Source organism: Pelodiscus sinensis, chromosome 5, assembly GCF_049634645.1.
Source record: "Pelodiscus sinensis isolate JC-2024 chromosome 5, ASM4963464v1, whole genome shotgun sequence".
Taxonomy (NCBI): domain Eukaryota; kingdom Metazoa; phylum Chordata; order Testudines; family Trionychidae; genus Pelodiscus; species Pelodiscus sinensis.
In genome coordinates this window covers 98,445,060-98,466,142 of record NC_134715.1, presented here as the reverse complement: position 1 = coordinate 98,466,142, position 21,083 = coordinate 98,445,060, and the positions used below count along the sequence as shown (strand labels likewise).

The 21,083-nt window shown below is 39.8% G+C and overlaps 1 protein-coding gene across 8 annotated transcripts in view; it reads left to right on the top strand.

Annotated features, from left to right (window-relative positions):
* PCDH7 (protocadherin 7) overlaps positions 1-21,083 on the top strand; it is a 399,732-nt gene that overhangs the window by 232,880 nt on the left and 145,769 nt on the right. For 2 of the 8 annotated variants that reach the window (XM_075930606.1, XM_075930608.1), the window contains one exon: positions 5,762-5,818. The exons of the other annotated variants lie outside the window; for them this stretch is intronic. In XM_075930606.1, coding sequence (XP_075786721.1) covers positions 5,762-5,818 — 57 coding nt within the window. The remainder of the gene's footprint in view (positions 1-5,761; positions 5,819-21,083) is intronic. 8 annotated transcript variants of the gene reach the window in all.

The window sequence follows — 21,083 nt, the reverse complement described above, 5'->3', positions numbered from 1 at the left end:
TATCTTTGTAATGGGTAAGGTAGTTAGCATCTCTGTTAAGGCCCATTCATAAAGTATCAAATTTAAGCATGAATGACAGTTCTGAGGTTTCCCTTTGTAGTCTGGTGTTAAAGTCACTTTGAAGCAGGATACATGTAGTTAGGTCATTGAGACAATGCCCAGTCAATTTCAGAAATATAATTTATGCCATCATGTGCCAACAGTGTACGTCTGCTATGTATATTGGACAAACTTCTCAGACACTTTGCCAAAGAATCAATGCACACAAATCAGACATCAAACAGTTTCACAAAGAAAACAGTTTCTTTTCATTTCAACCAGATTGGGCATTGTGTCAATGACCTAACTACATGTATCCTGCTTCAAAGAGACTTTAACACCAGACTACAAAGGGAAACCTCAGAACTGTCATTCATGCTTAAATTTGATACTTTATGAATGGGCCTTAACAGAGATGCTAAATACCTTACCTATTACAAAGATAGCTTCCCCATAGACATTAACCTGCCCCCTCACCATCCTTTATGTTCTAAAATCTGATTTGTCAATTTTATATGCATTCACTTTTTTTGATTGTATCCCTTTGGTATTTATAGTCATGCCAATTTTCTTCCACAATTTGATCTGAGGAAGTGGGTCTGGCCCATGAAAGCTCATCACCTAATAAACCATCTTGTTAGTCTTTAAAATGCTGCATAGTCCTGTCTTTTGTTTCAGCAAGACCAGACTAACACAGCTACATCTCTGTTACCTAGAACAGGGATAGTCTTGTTTCTAGAAATCGAAGTTCAAACATAGTGATAAACAATAGAATATAATAGCATTGATATGAGCATTTGCATTTTAAAAATGCTATCTGTATTTGCATACATTCTCACATATGAAGTGAGTTTAGACATAAATATTTTTTAGTGGACACATCTACCTCTTCCATCTACCAAGCAGTTTGACACCAACTGCTACTAACAATCAGGCAATTTGGCATAATTTTGTAGTGTGCTTAGGAGAAATATCAATGTAAAAATGTCTTTTGAGTAGATCAGGACAGAGTAAGATTAACAGAGTTCCATGGGATTTTTCATATACTTTCCCTTGATCTAGCCAGTGTTGTCTCATTTTCATGATTATTTAAATTCCCCAAGTCAGCTCTAAATATGTAAAAAAGAGCCTAAAATATGTCTGGGAAAATACTAATGGTAACCCTTCACATCAACTCAAGAGCGAAGTACCAGCATATTGCAACCCAAAAATCAAAGCAGATTAAATTACTGCTGCTCAATTTAGAAATGGTTAAAATATTTTTTAAAATATTCTATTCCTTAAACAATATTTTCTTAAAAAAATTTCAGATTTTGAAAAGAAATAAAATGGCAGTTCCTGAAAATATTTTTTTTTCACTTTTAATTGAAAGAATTTTGGATTTGTTTTTATCTTTTTCATTTCTATTTCATTATCTTTTTATTAGAAATATGTATTTTTTAACCAGCTCTAATTCATACTATTACCAATTACTATATGCTTGTTGGTCTTCTTCCCTCCTAAGATACATAGCAGTGCACATAGTGAACGGCCTGATTGAATCCTCAAATTCATATATTCTCGCACAAGCTGCCTTTATAGCTATTGCTACTACTATCTCTAGCTTTATTCCCAGTTCTTAACAAAAGATTAAAATACCCTAATGCTCGTATGCATGGAAGTCTTGCACATTTAGAGAAGATTTTTGTAGTCTACATACACAACTAAATAGGTCAATAGTTTGCAGACTACAGGCAGTCCCCGAGTTACGCGGATCCGACTTATGTCGGATCCGCACTTACGAACGGGGCTTTTCTCGCCCCAGAAATCGCGGGCGGCGGGACCACCCAGACGCGCAGTGGTCCCGCCACCACATCCTCCGGGGCGAGAAAAGCTGCTCCGGGTGTCCCTGGTCTGCTGGGGGGGTCCCTCCGTGTCCCTCTGCGGCTTTGCTCGGGGTGTCCCTGGTCTGCTGGGGACCCCCCCCAGCGGACCAGGGACACCCGGAGCAAAGCCTCAGAGGCGGGAAACCCCGCCGCCTCCGCGGCTTTGATCCGGGTCTCCCTGGTCTGCTGGGGGGGGGGGGGCCCAGCTAGTGCGCCCCTCTCCCCCCAGCAGACTAGGCTTTTGTTGTGGACACCTGGGGTAGAGCAGCTGGGTTGCTGCCGGGTTGGTCCTGGGGGGACCTACTTGGCAGCGCCCCAGCTGTTCTGTCCCAGGCTCCAGATTCAGCCGCTGTTGAAACTGATCAGTGGCGGATTCCAGGAAGCTGGGGGCAGAGCAACTCTGCCTAGGGCTTCCTGTAGTCAGCCCCTGGTCAGTTTCAGCAGCAGCGGCTGAATCTGGAGCCAGTTCTGAGTTATGTACAAATTCAACTTAAGAACAAACCTATAGTCCCTATCTTGTACGTAACCTGGGGACTGCCTGTATATTCTTATACTTTTATGTATCATTTTATTGCACGTTATTTTTGACAGTTAATAACCTCCCATAAATGTAGGCATTTGTGTTTATAAATATAAATGGTCCAATAAAATCAAGTAGTTGTAATCAGTATGCATTCCATGTGGAACTATACCAAAAGTGACATTTTGAAATATTTAATTGCTTATTCAAAAGTGCTAGTGGATATGCCATAGCTTGAATAGAATCCTGAAACCAATTAATATGGGTTCATTTATCATACATGGTAGAACTGTTATAAATACTACTAATAACATCACAACAATATATTTCCATTTGTTTGTAGATACTAAATGCTGCAGTACTACATTATAGTTTTCAAGTCAAAAAATGTTTTTTTAAGCTTGACTCAACAAAAATGCAGCCATTTACCATACTATAGGGAAGCTGCAAAATACTCAGATACTTTTGTTATCTTTGCATGGTCTACCAAAGAAAACATACTCTGATATTACTAGCACATCTTTTTATTCCTCTTGAAACTGACTTTTCATAATGTCAAAATAGGGGGTAGAGTCATGCATTCATGCTAAAATTCTAAAATATATAAAATGACCTTTATTGATGACCTTACTACAACCTTTGATAGTGCTTTATTTTTGTTACTTGACATAGAAAAGAAAATGTCATATTTTCTAAAGAAATAGACACATATATAAGTATTATATAATACATGCATTATAATAAAAGTCCTCAGACCATATAGAAAAAGAAATGCAAAGCCTCACCATCCAATGATGCAAAAAAAACCACCACCAACAAAAAAAACGCCACACCTCACAGTGGACCACATTTTGCTATCATTTATAGCAGTATAAGTGCTGGAATACTCATCAAGGTCAGTGGAAAGGGTACCATTGACTTCTTTGGGCAGGTCCTAAATCTGGGATAAGTCCACTGATTTGCAAGTTTTGGCCAAGACCCTCCAGTACATTTTTGAATTGCACATCGTTATTTATTTGTTGCAATATTTTAATTGCTGCATCCTGAAATGTAAAGTACTTGCCCCTTTTAATTCCTTAAGGCATGATTTTGCCTCCCTGGCTCCACAAATGCCCTCAGTGATTTCAGGGGAGCTGTTTGTATTGTAAGATATTGTTCACATGAGAAGGTGTTAAACCTGTCATTCTATTACTATGCATTATAAAGGGGGAATCCAAGTTATCATTTGCCTCTCAGGACACAAATAATACAACATATCCCAAATTTCCAAAGCAGCCTCTAATTTTGATGACTTCCATTACTTGATGCCCCAATTTTTGACCAATTTAAGGTTTGTTAAGTCTGACTTTTGGAAGTGCTAAGCACCCCCCAATGCCACCTGAAGTTAAAGGCAATGGAGAAATTTTGAAAATCAGGCCAAGATATCTCAAACTGGCCAAATGTTGAGTATCTAAATATGTTGGCTTCTAAATCAATAGTAGTATGAAGGTATGAGTCTAAACCCCTTAAGCATTGCCAATTTACTTTAAATTCATACCAAGTGGGAAAATAACATTTAAAATAATCCTTCCCGTGGATGAAAATGGGAAGTCAGGCAGAATCAAGTAATAAGATATTTTGTGAACAAAATATAAATATAAAAATTGCTAGATTATATCAACCACTGTGTAGTGTTCAAAACCATCCAGCATTCAGATCACTTTCAATGACACCAGAGAGAATAAAAGTCTCTGTTTGCCTTCTATGACATTTCAGCTTTAGGTAATATTAAACACTCAAAACTAAACTAGATTGAAACAAGTGTTCCCAGTGAAAGGGAAACCTAACATTTTCCATATGCACTGTCATATTCCATCCCTTTTCTAATATTCATGTTTCATTAACATTCAGTACTTGATGAACCTAGGCCTGGGTTTAAAATATGAAAAAAAAATATTTCTAATTTGTCTCAATATTTTCTATTCAATACTTGATACGCCTAGGCCATCTGGGGTTTTTTAAAGCAAATTCAAAGAGACAAAAATAAATAAAAATCTTGATGATTTGTGTTACTTACTTGCTGAGACAGGGAGTTGGGAATTTGCAACACTAATAACTAGTGAAGCTTTGATTACCTCAATACAGTACTACAATTTAGTGTTGGGAAATCCTATCCTTGTTGTCAGGATTTCAAGATAAAAAGATGAAACTGGGAATGGAAGAACTCAGTTTATCTACTGCAGCTGTAGTATTAATGCATGCAACTCTGTGATGCCCATAAACTAATTCAGTCAAGTCACTGCCTTTCCCAGGAAAATGTTTCTCAGGGAGTTATATTGATACTTTCTTGCAAAACAATTGCTGCTATTGTTTTTAATCATGTTTTATGGAACAGTTTTAGATTTTTACTACTTTTTTTAAACTTAACCCGTAATGCTTCAGATTTACGAACATAGTGTATGACTAGTAAATATATTTTATATACATAGTAGACAATGTTGTTGCAAATGGCAATATATATTGTTTTATGGAGACCCTTTATTAAATACTTAAAGAGACAATGACACCTATCACACTCAAGCATAGATGCATAACAAAATTTGGTTGCTGTTTCAATAAATTGGAAGTACTGTACTACAAGCTTTTTTCATCTCACTAAACTAGAATGTTTTACTAATACTTGGCAGGGAGAGTTTGATAGTAACTAATGAAATATTTTACTCACAATTTCTTTATCACTGCAATTTTTATTATCATGGTTGAATTTTCACTTTATTAGCATGTGGTCCAGAACCAGTTAGTCTATTATTACTTGCATGATATTACTGCAGCTATGACTAAAGAATATTGACCACTTAGTGCAGTGGCTCTCAACCGTTCCAGACAACTGTAATCCCTTCAGGAGTCTGATTTGTCTTGGGTATCCCAATTTTCGCTTCACTTAAAAGTTATTGTTTACAAAATCAGAAATAATACAAAAGTGTCACTGCACACTATTACTGAAAAAATTGCTTACTCTCTCATTTTTATCACATAATTGTAAAATAAATCAATTGGAATATAAATATTGTACTTACAGTTCAGTTTACAGTATATACAGCAGTATAAACAAATCATAGTCTGTATGAAATTTTAGTTTGTTTTGACTTTGTTAGTGCTTTTGATGCAGCCTGTTGTAAAACTAGGCAAATATCTATATGATGTATCTCCTGGAAGATCTTTTTGTAACCCCAGGGGTATGCGTACCCCTGGTTGAGAACCACTGACTTCAGCAGTGCATGTCCTTGGTCTATATTACACAAAAATATTGTACATTTATAATATGCCTGTAAATGTAAATGTTAACTAAATCTTACAGGTGCTGCTACCAGACTTGCCAACTCTCCTGATTTTATCACGAGTCTCTCAGTATTTGGTGTGTGCAATTTTTGTATTTTTTTTCTTTTTCTTTGGCTTTTCAGTTAATTGTCAAAGTTGTTGGCATTAAATGTGCACATTTTTCCTTATTTCTAATCTCCTGTTGTTTTAAAAAGGGCAGTAACCAAGGTACCTTTGTCAAGATGGCTTCCATTTCATTACAGCCCTTACATGAGTAAGTGTGGCTGCCGTGAGTCAGTGTGCCCACCATCTCTCTTTGTTTCCAGTGAGAATGCCTTCAGGAAAATGGCTGTACTGTACAATCAGGGTGTAGGACAGGGATGTATAGGGACTAGAGGTTAAGGAAGGGGTTAAGGAAATCAAAATGCTAGAATTCAAACTAAGATTAAGACAGAGAAAGAATGGATGCTAGGAAGAGAATGTGGGCTTCCAAAGAAAATGAAGAGGCAGGAAAAAGCAGAATGCAAGAGAAATTGAAGGGATGCAAAAGAAGACAGAGAAGAATGATGGAGCAGGAGAAGACAATAGCATACGGATAGGAGACTGCAAAGAGAAATGTTGGAATCAGGTTGGATCAAGTGACATAAGGATTGAACTGAGAACAGATATCCCCATATTAAAAATGTAGAAGGATGGGACTGGGATAAACAGTAGACTGTACTGGGTACAAAGACAGGCACAAGGCCAGATTCTGCTCTCCATGCCCCTGGGCATTGCTTCTACAGCATACAAGGCTTATAAAGAGGTAAAAGTAGCCACTGGGAATACTGTAACTGCAAGGGCATGCAGGGCCAACAAAAGTTGCCTTATGCAGCCCCTATCATAGCTTGTCAAAGTTTTCACATGCATAACTTAAGGTTGAAATTTGTAGTAACCACAGATACAGAACAGGCACTTCACCCTCAGAGTTTAACCCTGCTGTCCCTTAAAAGCAAATATTTCGGAGTTAAGAAAATCACAGGAACAACACTAAGATGCACATAGCCTGAATTAAGGTCCTAAGCTCTTTGTACAATAAGCCAGCCATTAGGACATGCCAACGAAAAAGGGGTGGGCTAGTTCCAAACCTCTGTCATAAATAAGTGACTATTTCCAGGCTCCAGAGAGTTGTGATCCACAAACAGAAACCTATTGCTTGGAGTAGGTGCCCAGACTCTTTTTTGTGAAAATGAGTTAGGGGCCTACCCTACTCCCCACCCAAAAGGGGCAGGGTAGAAACTGGGAGGAAGAGGAGATGGTGCGATTGCCTATCTTTTTCCCGTTAGTCCATTGGTTAGATCACTCACCTGGGATGTTGGCAACCTACATTTAATTCTTAATCCCCCCCCAAGGGAGAAAAAGAAGTTCCCCTGTTGAAATCCCAACTCTCATATGACCATGCACCAATCTCTGAGCTATGGGATATTCTGATGAGAGGCTTCCTCATTCTCCTGTTGAAGTTTTTCCGCTATGGAGTTATAATTCAAGTAAAATTAGAGCAAGGGGAAGCCATAGCCTAGATTTTCCGGGATACAGAGTTATGTGTTTTCTTTCTCACCCAGGGATGGTGCTACAGTAGATAAATGCTTAAATTGTCTTTGGATTGGCATGGGGGTAAATGATTATACAGGCCAGTGGTTTAGGTAGCAATGGTCATCATAGGCTAGTGAGTGGGCCACATGAGTGGGCCTCCTGAGGCCCACTGATGGAGCAAGAAAAGGAGGCAGTTGTCCTGGGTCCCAGAGACTCAGGCTACAGCTACACTGCAGGCTTCTTGCGCAAGAAGCTTTTTGCAGAAGAGATATTCTTGCACAAGACCACGTCCACACTAAAAAAGCACATTGGAAAAGCCATGCGCTTTTGCTCAAAAGAGTGTCCAGACTGCATGGATGTTCTCTTGAAAGAAATCTCTGAAAGCCATTGCCATTGCTATTGCTATCAGAATAGCCACCAGAGCACCTGTGCTTTTTTTGATTAGCTTGTTTTGCGCAAAACTGCCCTGTTGCTCGTCCACACACACCTTTTTGCGCAAGAACTCTTGCACAAAAAGGAGTTATTCCTCGTAGAAAGAGGAATACCTACACCTAAAAAAACCCTCTGTTCTTTTGCTTTACTGTAAATATACTTGTGCCAAAATGTGCTTGAAGTGTGGACGCTCTGCAGGCTTTTGCACAAAAACTACCATTTTTGCACAAAAAACCTGTAGTGTAGATGTAGCCTCAAAGGGACCCAGAGCTCCTGGCCTCTGACACCATTACTGCAGCAGTGGTGGCAGCTGGAGCCCTGATTCCCTTTGCCATCGGAGCGCTGCTCCACTGCTTCACATGGGTCTGCAGGCTTGGGGTGGGGCTGCATTTCAGCCTGAATAGCACTAAGGGCTGACTGCCCTTGGTCCCACCACAGCTGCACGAGGCCCTTTGGCCAAAGATTGCCCACCACTGGTTTAAGGCATCCACTTGAGGGTTTTGCATTCTTTTGGAAATTTGGGGGGAAGTGAACCTAGATCTCCCATGTCTGAGGACAGTGCTCTAATCTCCAGGCTAAAAGTGACAAGGAGGACCACACTATGTCCTCTTCCCTCCATCTGGATTCTGAATGAGACCCAATTCATTTCATGACCTCTGAGTACACCTTTCAAATCATGCCCCAAACACAAGTGCTTAAGTTCTCCCAATTCATGGATTGCTCTGGGGCTTAAACAGAAATAGGCATTCAGACACCTAGTAGAGTCAGCAGCGTGCAAGCCCCAGGGACTAAAAATTAAGCATGTCATCACTTTTACAGTGGAAAGTTAGCCTCTGAGTTTAGGAACCTAAAGGATTAATGGCAACCAAGCAGGAGTTTTATGAATCACAGTGTTATTCATGAGAACATGGGTACCCGTGTCTGGAGTCAAGGTCCATAAGTTTCTTTGTGGCTCATAATCTTAAGCAAAAGGAGTGTGATCAGTGATAGTTAACATGGATTCATAAACATATTATGCTGTAAAATCGTAACTGCATTCTTTGCCAGAGAGTGATTGGTGGACAAGGTGAGTTTTATTTATCTAAATTTCAATAAGATTTCAGCCCGACCTAAACTGAAACATAACCTAAAAATTAGGAAGAAGTCTGCTTTTTAAGGATTCTGCACCATGGATAGTGAATTAGATCATATGATCCAAGTAAAGAGCAATTATAATTTGGCTTCAGATATGAGTAAATGGATTGGGCTCTTATAATTTTCTGATCATTATAAGCAGATGTTCTAGAATTCAAATGAAGAAAAATAATGGAGAAAAATTGGGTTTCCAATAAAGTATTAAGTTGACGTAAAACAGGAAAAAATATGAAATATCTCTTCAGAGAGGGAGAGTAGATAGTATATTTTATAGCATCAACTTCTTAAATATGATAGACAGCTGTACTAGCAAAGGAATTCTCCTCTAGAGCCCTTATATCCATTTCTGCAGACTGTTTCCCAAGCTTTAGTAACCAAGCATGAAAAGAAAGAGAAAGATGCTGAGTCCTCTTTTTCAGCCTCTCTCTCCTCCCTTGGGTAACAACCTTCCTAGATAAACTTGCCAGAGTACATGCCAGCTCCCTTTTATGTACATTTTTTGGGAACCACCAGAAGGCACAAATGAGATGAATGCCATCACTATCTGCAGCTGGCATTAAGAAAGGAAAACAACTTAAAGTAATTTAAAAACAGCTTGAAACTAAAATCTTTAAACATTCAGCATCATAGTTGTAGAACAATCTGCTATGCTTGTATGCTTTGCAGACAGCAGGCTGCTTTAAACCTTTGTTGCTTAAGACAAGGAATTGGTAACTCTGTCTTGGTTGCCAGATAGTGATACAGGGTTATCACATTTGATTTTGGCTGCTAAAACTCTTCTAGTGATGGAATATCTAATAGATGCAGTCTTTCTCATTGAGATCTGCCATGGCACTCAGTTGCTGTTCAGAAAAATTTTGAGAAGCTGTGAAATTTTATTTTATTTCAAAAGCTGAATTGAGAGCTATACAGGTGCTTGGGTTACTGTTAACTTACATTGACTAGTGATTAAGTTGGATGTACAGCTGTTCCTGAAAATGACAGTTAAAAAATGCCATTGTGAGCTTGCAAATGTACTGTCAACGATTCCCATATTGAATAGCCTTGGTTTATAATTAGAGATTTTTTTATTCCTAACTGCCTGGCCAGAAAACTTAGCCAGGGCTTTTTTGTTCCTATGCATTATCTCTAGTAATAAAGGTTCTTCAGGATGAATTATACACACCTGTGCAAAGATATTAGTTTGAAACTGTGTCCTTGCTAACACCTGTTGAACCTCAGTGACTCAGTGGGGTTGCCCAGGTGTACCTGATTGTAATGTGTAGTTCTGTTCATAATGCTTAAACAAAACACATATAATCCATCTGATTCGCTCTTAGTTTCTCTTGCTCTGTATGAGTAGAAAGTGATGAAACCCTGCATGAGAAAAATAAGTTATGTCTTCACTGCTCAGTTAATTTGGATGGTTGATACCAGGGTTAGCTCAGTCTGGGCATGTGCATTTCCACAACAAAGCCATAGCCACATTACCCGGTTCTTATTCTTTATGCATTTGTTTGTGTATCTAATGAAGGAGGAAGACCTATCCCATGGTTCCCTGAATTGAGACACTTGAGGATTCTTTCCCAGGGAGTTGTTGATTGCATTAGAGGACTGTCAGCAGTATTTCCCTGAATTCTCCCTGCAAAGAGGGTACATTCAGCCCATACAAAAGCAGCACCCAAACTCTCATCCATACCACTGTATCAATAAACCACCCAGGTTAAAAACATCTTCAGAAATGGGCTACATGTTTTTCTTTGGAGTATTGGGTGGGAGGATTGGACCTAAAGCCTGGAAAAGAGCTTAGGTTAAACAATCCTAAACAATTTAGACACTACAGTTATGTCTGTACTGCATTTAAAACCTGTGGTTGGCTTATGTCAACTGACTTGCTTAAGGGGCTGTTTAATTCCCATATGGATATTTTGGGCTTAGGCTACTTAATAACTGGAAGGTAGCTAACATGATGCCAATATTTAAAAAGAGCTCTTGAGGTGATCTGGTGACAGAGGCATATAGATTAGGCTACCCGGCATAGGAAAATGAAGTGGCAATTTAAATAATTGCCGCTTCATTTAAATGAAATGGCTGCCGCGCTGAGCTGATCAGCTGTTTGTCAGCTCAGCCCGCTAGTCTGGACCCTCCGGGGTCGACATCAAAGGCATTTGTCGATCGCCCCGGTAAACCTCATCCCATGAGGCATAACCGGGCAGTCGACAAATGCCTTTGATGTTGACCGCGGAGTGTCCAGACTAGTGTGCTGACCCGGCAAACAGCTGATCGTCTCAGCGCGGCAGCCATTTTAATTTAAATGAAGTGGCGATTATTTAAATCGCCGCTTCGTTTGCCTATGCCGGGTAGCCTAATCTACGTGCCTCTGGCGCCAGAGGCATGTAGTCTAGACATACCCTAAATGAAATTAATAGGCAGCAGTTTTAAAAGAAACAAAAGGAAGTTTTTCTTCACTTAGTGTACAGTCAACCCATGGAACTCCTTGCCAGAGGATGTGGTGAAGACGAGGACTTTAACAGGGTTCAAAAAAGAGCTAGATAGATTCATGGACGTTAGGACTATCAATGGCTATTAGCCAGGATGGGTAGGAATGTTGTTCTTAGCCTCTGTTTCTCTGGAGGTGGGTGACAGAGTGGGATCACATGAAGATTACCTGTTGTGGTCCCTCCCTCTGGGGTAGCTGGTATTGGCCACTGTCAGCAAACAGGATACGGGGCTGGATGGACTGTTGGTCTAGCCAATATCGGTGTTCTTATGTCACAAAGTAAGATAGTGAGCTGTATACCCCTAAGACCCCTAGTCAGAAGGGAGTAAGAAAAGTTGTCCTCCCCAGAGACTGATAATGACAGAAGACTTAAGACTGATGTGGAATTCCTAGAGTGGAGCATGGAGGGGGGATATATAGCTGAAACTGAGACAAAGATCTATAGAGGAAGAATGAGGATAACTTTCAAAATCCATTGAATCAGGTTCTAGTTTTGGGTCAAAAATTAAATAATGGAGGGAAGATTTCCGCCCCTGTCTTGTCCCATTGACATCACTCTTTCTCTCACTAAATTTTCTCTCACCCACATGCACATATAGAACTCTGCTTTCAATTGAATGGAAAAAAATATTTCCTTCATTCTTAAATAAGCATTTACTGCATACAGAACTACATCAAGCTCGGTTGGAAGATGCCGGTTTCACTAAAAGTTCTAAAATTTTAATCCTGAAGTTCAAGGAATTTTTTTTTAATCTGAAGGAGTTGAAAAAATAAAGACAACCACTGAAAAAATGCAATTTAAAATAAGCTACTAAAGACTCTAACTATGCACATTCAGGCATTAAAAAGCAATTATCTCACAACTCCACAGCCTATCTTGAGTTATTTCTTACACAATCATGGTGTGACAATAGGTCACAGAGGTGCTAGAGCTTAGAATTAGTTAACACTTGATTCTTTGACAAAAATAAATTTAAAATAACACTCAGTCATTAAAGATTTATTTTTGGGGGGGGGGAAGTTTAGAAATAAAGGTGCAGAGCAGCTTCCTGAATTAAAGGAAGTCTTTCTTCTGAAGGGTTCAAATTTGGCTTTGGAAGCACATGACATTGAGTTTTGTAGTTTCAAACTCTGACCCGATATAAATGATTCCTAACATAGTGTTATCATACATAATCACTGATTTTCAGTTTCAGTGATTTGTACATAGTGTGGCTATCATAGGTTAAAAATAACGTTTGCTGAAAGAGAGGATACCACTTCTGGCATGTTAACTCTATTATTGTTCCAATTTTCACAATCATTAAAATATACCCCATTTACTTCATAGCACTAGTTTTATTGAAGTTATATAGGCACAAAAATTCATCTACTGCATAGTTTATTTCATTTGGGGAAACTGGTATAATTGACACTGCCAAAAACATTCTTTTGCCCATCTAAGCTAGGTCTATATTAGGAGGATTTGCCGGTTTAATTACACTGGTGTCTGTTACCAGCAGTTTTGACCAGTGGACAAAATACTTTTACCTGCAAATCATTAATCAGTCTCATTATGACTCATGTAATTCATTACCTACACACTGCATCACATATGCAGAACATTCTAGAGTGTCTAGTATACAGTTCAAACATATTGAATGTTTTCCACCATAGGTGGAGTTCACCAATGGCTGAGTGCACAAGCAGAGGTGAATAATAGGGTATTACAGACCTTCACTGTAAACACTGAGGCTACGTCTACATTGTGCATTCTTGCGCAAGAAGATATGCAAATGAGCTGCCATTTTTGCACAAAGGGCTTTTTGTCAGCCGACGGTCAGGGCAGTGTGTGTGTGTATGTTTCCAAGAAAAGGTTTAACGTCCGTGCCTTTACTGCTAGGACCGGGGTCCCATCTCAGAGGGTGGCCAGCAGGCCAACAGACGCCCCGTTATATAGGAAGAGCTTATTACACCTTAGATTTTAGCTGCTAGAACACAGGGGGTTCCTTCGCAGAGGGCAGCCTTGGGGAAAGGCTGAAAGGTGCCCCAGTGGATTGTGCCACCTGGGTGTGACACAAATCCAAATGCCCAAGCTCTCCCTATATCTGTCCCTTTATGACCGGCTGAAGTTCTTTTAAATTGTGCTTGGTTCTGTTACAGCAACTGAAGGAGTCAGGTTAAAGCTTAAACAGTTACAGGTTTATTGAGGAAGCTTATAAATCATATGGTTGCAATGGCTATTCTATTTCTTAACTATTAGCAAAATATAGGTCTTAAAAATGGTTACAAAGAAGATAAAGATAGAAAAATAGAAATAATGGTACCAAGTAACAGCTTACTCTTTCTATGTGTACACTTAAGACAAAGGACCACATCCAGGTACCATTTTTACCCCCTTCTGTGCCTCTCGACTCCAGCATGTCAGGCCAGGGCCGGTCCCTCAATTCCTAGGAAAGACGAAATTACGAGGTGGGCGTCCCCATAGAACCTCGGGAGGTCAAACACCTAACCTGACCAGCAGGTAGAGGGTAGAATGACACTCAAAGTGAGTGTGTGCTGGGCCCATCTTATATACCCATTGGGTCACGTATTTTCTCTTTCTTATCTGTAATGCCAATTGATGCTGGTCTGTCTGCTGTGAGACCAGTTCTTACAAGGAAGTTGTGAACTTAATTTACACTTGTAAGAGAGAATTGAGATGATTAAATTTTGAAGTACTGGACATTGTTTTCTCAGTGGGAAATTCCTCTCAGGGACTGTGTGTGTGTTCGAATCAACATAGGTGCCAGCCGGTGGCAGTCTCACATATCCTGATCTCTCCTCATATCTATGTTTCAGCTTCTCAGGATCAGATTAGCCAGCATAGACTATGCTGATTTTATTGCTCCTTCTCTGTCCTGTATGCTTCAGGAAGGCAAATAAGATGGATGATATGGAGGCGGGCTGTCTGGCCACACTTTTGCACAAGAAGAAGCAGTCTACACTGGTACTTCTTGCGCAAAAAAAACCCCTCTTGTGCAAGAGCCATTCTACCTGAAAATAAGTGGCAGAATGGCTCTTGTGCAAGAGGGCATTTTTGTGCAAGAAGGAGCAGTGTAGACTGATTCTTCTTGCGCAAAAGCCCCTTTGTGCAAAAATGGTGGCTCATTAGGTATGCAAATGAGGCATGGTGATATTTATCACTATGCCTCATTTGCATATCTGCTTGTGCAAGAATGCGCAATGTAGACATAACCCAAGTGTTTTTTAATGTTTTTTAAGAAGATTAACTCTATACAATGTAGCCATTCATTATGCTAAACAGTAAAAATAAAATAGTAAAGGAAATGTTAATCATACTACAGATCTACGATTTTATATACACATATAAATTATTTCACATTACTTCTGTCCTTCCCCTGTCTGTTTAGGGATCCCTGGAATCTTTCACTCATTTCTTTCTTGTGATTATAAAATAGATAGCTGCAGCGGCACAGGAGCAGCAAACAGAGCTGTAATCAGGGGAGTTTGAGTGGGAGCTTGTGAAGGCATTTTGGATATTGGAACTTGATTGGGGTTTGTTTTTGCTGTGGAGGGGGTGTTTTGGTCTGTTTTTGTGTTCACCAGACTAATAGGATTTTGGTGAGAAAGTAGATAAAACACAGAGGCAGTAGTGGCCATGGCCCCAAGTAGTAGAGAAGACAAGGAGGATGATTGGATGTGGTAGCTGCGGTATGTACATGATTCTGGAGGGGGTACCTGAAAGGAGTTTTGTTTGCATGAAGTGCCACCTGATAGAGATGATGGAAGAAAAGATCCGAGGACTGGAGATACAGGTGGAAACTCTGGTCGAGTTTAGAAGGGGGTTTGAGCAGATGATCGAGCAAAGGCATGACGTGGCTGAAGGGGAAAGCTTAAATATGCAGATGGAAGCAGGACCAAGGGCCTCAGAGGGGGGACTGCTGGGCGAAGAAAATGGACAGTGGAAGAGAACCAGGCAGAGGAAAAGATGGGTCAGTGAAGGAAAAATAGAGCTCAAGAACAGGTATGTGGAGCTGGAGAATGAAGAAGGGGTACAGCAGGTAGATAATGAAGATAGAAGGGTAAGGAAGAAGAGAAGAGTGGCTAGTCCCATAGATAAAGGGGAAGAGTTAATGGAAACAACACCAATAATGAGCATCAGGAGGATACAGGATGGGTTAAAGAGGATTACAAGGGAAAATAGGAATAGCAAGGACTTGCAGCCAGAGGAACCAAGAGATAGACCAGTGAATCGCACTGTCACTAGGAAAAGGCAGGTCTATGTGATTGGGGACTCCTTATTGAGAAGAATAGATAGGCCAGTAACCAGAGCTGATCCAGAGAATAGAAGGGTGTGCTGTCTGCCAGGTGCTAAGATACAGGATGTAGAACTGAGGTTGAAGAGGATTATTAAGGGAGCAGAAAGGAATCCATTGATCATCATTCATGTAGGAACAAATGATACGGTTAGATTCTCGCTGGAACGAATTAAGGGAGACTATGCTAGTCTGGGGAGAATGCTCAAGGAAATTGAGGCTCAGGTTATCTTTAGTGGGATTCTGCCTGTTCCTAGAGAAGGGCAACTAAGATGTGACAGGATTATAATGATCAATAGATGGCTCAGGCAGTGGTGCTATAAGGAGGGCTGTGGGATGTATGGTCACTGGGAGGCATTTATGGACAGAGGACTGTTCTCTCGGGATGGACTTCACCTAAGTAGGGAGGGAAATAGATTTCTAGGATGGAGGCTGGCTCAACTGCTTAAGAGAGCTTTAAACTAGGAATTTGGGGGAGACGGTTGGGAGATGTCCAGGTAATCTCTACGCCGGATTTTAACACTGAGAGGGAGGAAAATGAAGTAAGAAAGGATATAGCTGGGGGTAGGAGAATGTACATGAGGAAGGGTAGGGTGGATACTAGTCTAATAGTTCATATTGGAAGTACAATGTCTGTGCCAAATTGGGTAAAGAATGTGAATGAGGCCAAACAGCAAAAATTAAGATGTTTGTACACCAATGCGAGGAGCCTAGGTAACAAAAAGGAGGAACTAGAGCTATTGGTCCAGCTATTGGTCCAGATATCATAGGAATAACAGAAACATGGTGGAATACTAGGCATGACTGAAGTACAGGTATTGAAGGGTATGTGCTGTTTAGGAAAGACAGAAATAAGGGTAAAGGTGGTGGAGTTGCATTGTATATCAAAGATGAGGTAGATTGTAAAGAAATAAAAAGTGATGGAATGGAGAAGACAGAGTCTGTTTGGGCAAAAATCACATTGGGAAAGAAAACTATCAGATCCTCCCATGGGATAGTGCTTGGGGTATGTTATAGACCACCAGGATCCAATTTGGATATGGATAGAGACTTCTTTAATGTTTTAATGAAGTAAATACTCATGGAAACTGCATAATCATGGGAGATTTTAACTTTCCAGATATAGAGTGGAGAACAAGTGCTAGTAATAATAATAAGGCTCAGATTTTCCTAGATGTGATAGCTGATGAATTCCTTCATCAAGTAGTTGCTGAACCAACAAGGGGGGATGCTATTTTAGGTTTGGTTTTGGTGAGTAGCGAGGACCTCATAGATGAAATGGTTGTAGGGGACAACCTTGGCTCGAGTGATCATGAGCTAATTCCGTTCAAATTAAATGGAAGGATAAACAAAAATAAATCTGAGACTAGGGTTTTTTATTTCAAAAGGGCTAACTTAATAAATTAGGGAAATTAGTTAGGGAAGTTGATTGGACTAAAGAAATTATGGATCTTGAGGTGGAGGAGGCCTGGAATTATTTTAAGTTAAAGTTGCAGAAGCTGTCAGAAGCCTGTATCCCAAGAAAAGGGAAAAAAATTATAGGCAGGTGTGTTAGACCAAGCTGGATGAGCAAGCATCTCAGATAGGTGATTAAGAAAAAGCAGAAAGCACATAAGGAGTGGAAAATGGGAGGGATCAGTAAAGAAAGCTACCTTATTGAGGTTAGAGCATGTAGGGACAAAGTGAGACAGGCTAAAAGTCAGGTAGAGTTGGACCTTGCAAAGGCAATTAAAACCAATAGTAAAAGGTTTTATAGTCATATAAATAGGAAAAAAACAAAAAAAGAAGTAGTAGGATCGCTAATTACTAAGGATGGAGTGGAGGTTAAGGATAATCTAGGAATGGCCCAATATCTAAACAAATACTTTGCTTCAGTCTTTAATGAGGCTAATGAAGAACTTAGGGATAATGGTAACATAACAAATGGGACTAAGGATGTGGAGGTAGATATTACCATATCCGAGGTAAAAGCCAAACTTGAACAGCTTAATGGGAGTAAATCGGGGGGCCCAGATAATCTTCATCCAAGAATATTAAGGGAATTGGCATATGAACTTACAATTCCATTAGCAAAATTTTTTAATAAATCTCTAAACTCAGGGGTTGTACCATTTGACTGGGGACTTGCTAATATAGTTCCTATTTTTAAGAAAGGGAAAAAAAGCGACTCGGGTAACTATAGGCCTGTTAGTTTGACATCTGTAGTATGCAAGATCTTGGAAAAAATTTTGAAGGAAAAAGTAGTTAGAGACATTGAGGCTAATGGCAACTGGGACAAATTACAACATGGTTTTACAAAAAGGTAGATCGTGCCAAACCAACCTGATCTGCTTTTTTGAGAAAGTAACAGATTTTTTAGATAAAGGAAATGCAGTGGATCTAATCTACCTCGACTTTAGTAAGGCATTTGATATAGTACCACATGAGGAATTATTGGTTAAATTGGAAAAGATAGGGATTAATATGAAAGTTGAGAGGTGGATAAGCAACTGGTTAAAGGGGAGACCACAGCGGGTTATATTGAAAGGTGAACTGTCAGGTTGGAGGAAGGTTACTAGCGGAGTTCCTCAGGGATCAGTTTTGGGGCCAATTTTATTTAATCTTTTTATTGCTGACCTTGGCACCAAAAGTGGAAGTGTCCTGATAAAATTTGAGGATGACACAAAGTTGGGAGCTATTGCCAATTCAGAAAAGGATTGGGATATCATACAGGAAGATCTGGATGATCTTGTAAATTGGAGTGATAGCAATAGGATGAAATTTAATAGTGAGAAGTGTAAGGTTATGCATTTAGGGATTAATAACAAGAATTTTAGTTATAAGCTGGGGACACATAAGTTGGAAGTAACGGAGGAGGAGAAGGACCTCGGCGTCCTGGTTGATTATAGGATGACTATGAGCCGCCATTGTGACATGGTCATGAAAAAGGCTAATACGGTCTTGGGATGTATTAGGCGACGTATTTCCAGTAGAGATAAGGAGGTGTTAGTGCCATTATACAAGGCATTGGTGAGACCCCATTTGGAATACTGTGTGCAGTTCTGGTCTCCCATGTTTAAGAAGAATGAATTTAAACTGGAACAGGTACAAAGAAGGGCCACTAGGATGATCCGAGGAGTGGAAAACCTGTCTTATGAAAGAAGACTTAAGGGCTGTGTCTACACTGGGCCACTTATTCCGGAAAATCAGCCGCTTTTCCGGAATAAGCTGCGAGCTGTCTAAACTATTCTGCTCCCGCTTGGGCATAAGTCCTTATTTCGGAACACTGTTCCGGAAAAGGGCCAGTGTAGACAGCCCAGTAGTCTTTTCCGGAAAAGTGCTCTTTTCCGGAAAAGTGCATCTACATTGGCCACAGACACTTTTCCAGAAAAAGGGCTTTTCCGGAAAAGCAGCCTGCCAATGTAGATGCTCCTTTTCTGGAATAACTGAAAACGGAATAGTATTCCGTTTTAAGCATTTCCGGAAATTCATGCCAGTGTAGACACAGCCAAGGAGCTTGGCTTGTTTACCTTAACCAAAAGAAGGCTGAGGGGTGACATGATTGCACTCTTTAAATATATTAGAGGGATAAATATCAGGGAGGGAGAGGAATTATTTAAGCTTAATACCAATGTGGACACAAGAACAAATGGATATAAGCTGGCTAGTAGGAAGTTTAGACTTGAGATTAGACGAAGGTTTCTAACCATTAGAGGAGTAAAGTTCTGGAACGGTCTTCCAAGGGAAGTAGTGGGGGCAAAAGATCTATCTGGTTTCAAGATTAAACTAGATGGATTTATGAAGGGGATGGTTTGATGAGATAACATGATCTTGGTAACTAATTGACCATTCATTATCAGTAGGAAATAGGTCAATGGAGGGATGATAGGAGTTACTATAGAGAACTTTCTGGGTGTCTGGCTGGTGAGTCTTGCCCACATGCTCAGGGTTTAGCTGATCACCATATTTGGGGTCGGGAAGGAATTTTCTTCCAGGGTAGATTGGCAGAGACCCTGGAGGTTTTTCGCCTTCCTCTGTAGCATGGGGTATAGACCACAGCTGGAGAATCTCTGCATCTTGGGGTCTTCAAAGTATTTGAAGGCTTCAATATCTGAGATATAGGTGAGAGGATTATTCTAGGAGGGGTGGGTGAGATTCTGTGGCCTGTACTGTGCAGGGGGTCAGACTAGATGATCATAATGGTCCCTTCTGACCTTAAAGTCTATGAGTCTATGAGTCTATTATTTTTCCCTTTAAAAGAAGTGAAATAAATGGCCTTCAACATTTTTAGAAACTCTTTTACTAAAACATATCTGTAATCCAGAATACAAACTAATACAGATTAGGCTTTTCAAGAGTGACTAGGAATTTTGGTGACTGAGTTTTCAGAGAACTATCCACAATGATTCCAAGATCTCTCTCTTGAGTAGCTGTAGCTAAATTAGTCCCCATCATATTGCATGCGTAGGTGGGATTATTTTTTCCAATGTACATTGCTTTACATTTCTCAACATTAAATTTCATTTGCCATTTTGTTGCCCAATCATTTAGTTTGGTGAGATCTTTCTGACTAATGGGTAACACATGTACTTTTTTCCCACTCTCCTTCCGTCCAGGTAACAATATAGTGTCAGAAGTTACAAGTTACCACACTTTTCTTTCTAAGCAAGCATATTTATTGTTAAGCTAAAAGTATTAGAGAGAAAACAAAAAACAACAGTAAAAGTGCCTATCTATATACATGTTAATAGCTTCCCAAAGGCCAACTGCCTGTCTTCTGGATCCTAGTATATCAAAGTCCATCTATCCATTCCATGAGGATTTGGCCTTTCCCCTCTCATATATAAGATCCTGATGGACGTCTAGATTGGAAAGAATGCCCTGAGTCAAGTTAAACCCTGCCCTTTTATATCAAAAGCCCTTTCTTTGTTGGTTTCTGAAAAAAACAAAGAGTTTTGAACCAGTATATGCAAGTGTCCTAGGAGATGTTACCTCTTTGGAGGTGTTTATAAGAGACTCTCCTTATCATCCTACATCATTTTTTACTTCATGATGTTACTATGGTAATGCTTCTCCTGGGGTGTAGTCCACAATCATACATGCATATGACACAGTGTCTACCACACATACTGTGTTGGTTTGCAATATCTATCCCAATGCTTTTATTTGTTTTTCCCCATCTGTCTCTATTCACATATTTCAGTTCTACTGGAGAGTTTTTATATGTGCAAGTGGATTCTGATACAATTCTGATCAAGGAAAATACAGTACTTAAAGTATATAGGCAAAGACAATAGTTTTAGCATTAGACAATAAAATAAGGCAGAGCCTAGATCCTAGAGGTAACTCCTCCAGTAAAGCTGAGGAAAGTGTATAGGGAAAAGAAACTGAATGAAATCAGAAATGGAAAAATAAATTAGATTGGGAGGAAAATAAAGGGAAGAAGGAAAGAGGGTTCAAAGTTCAAT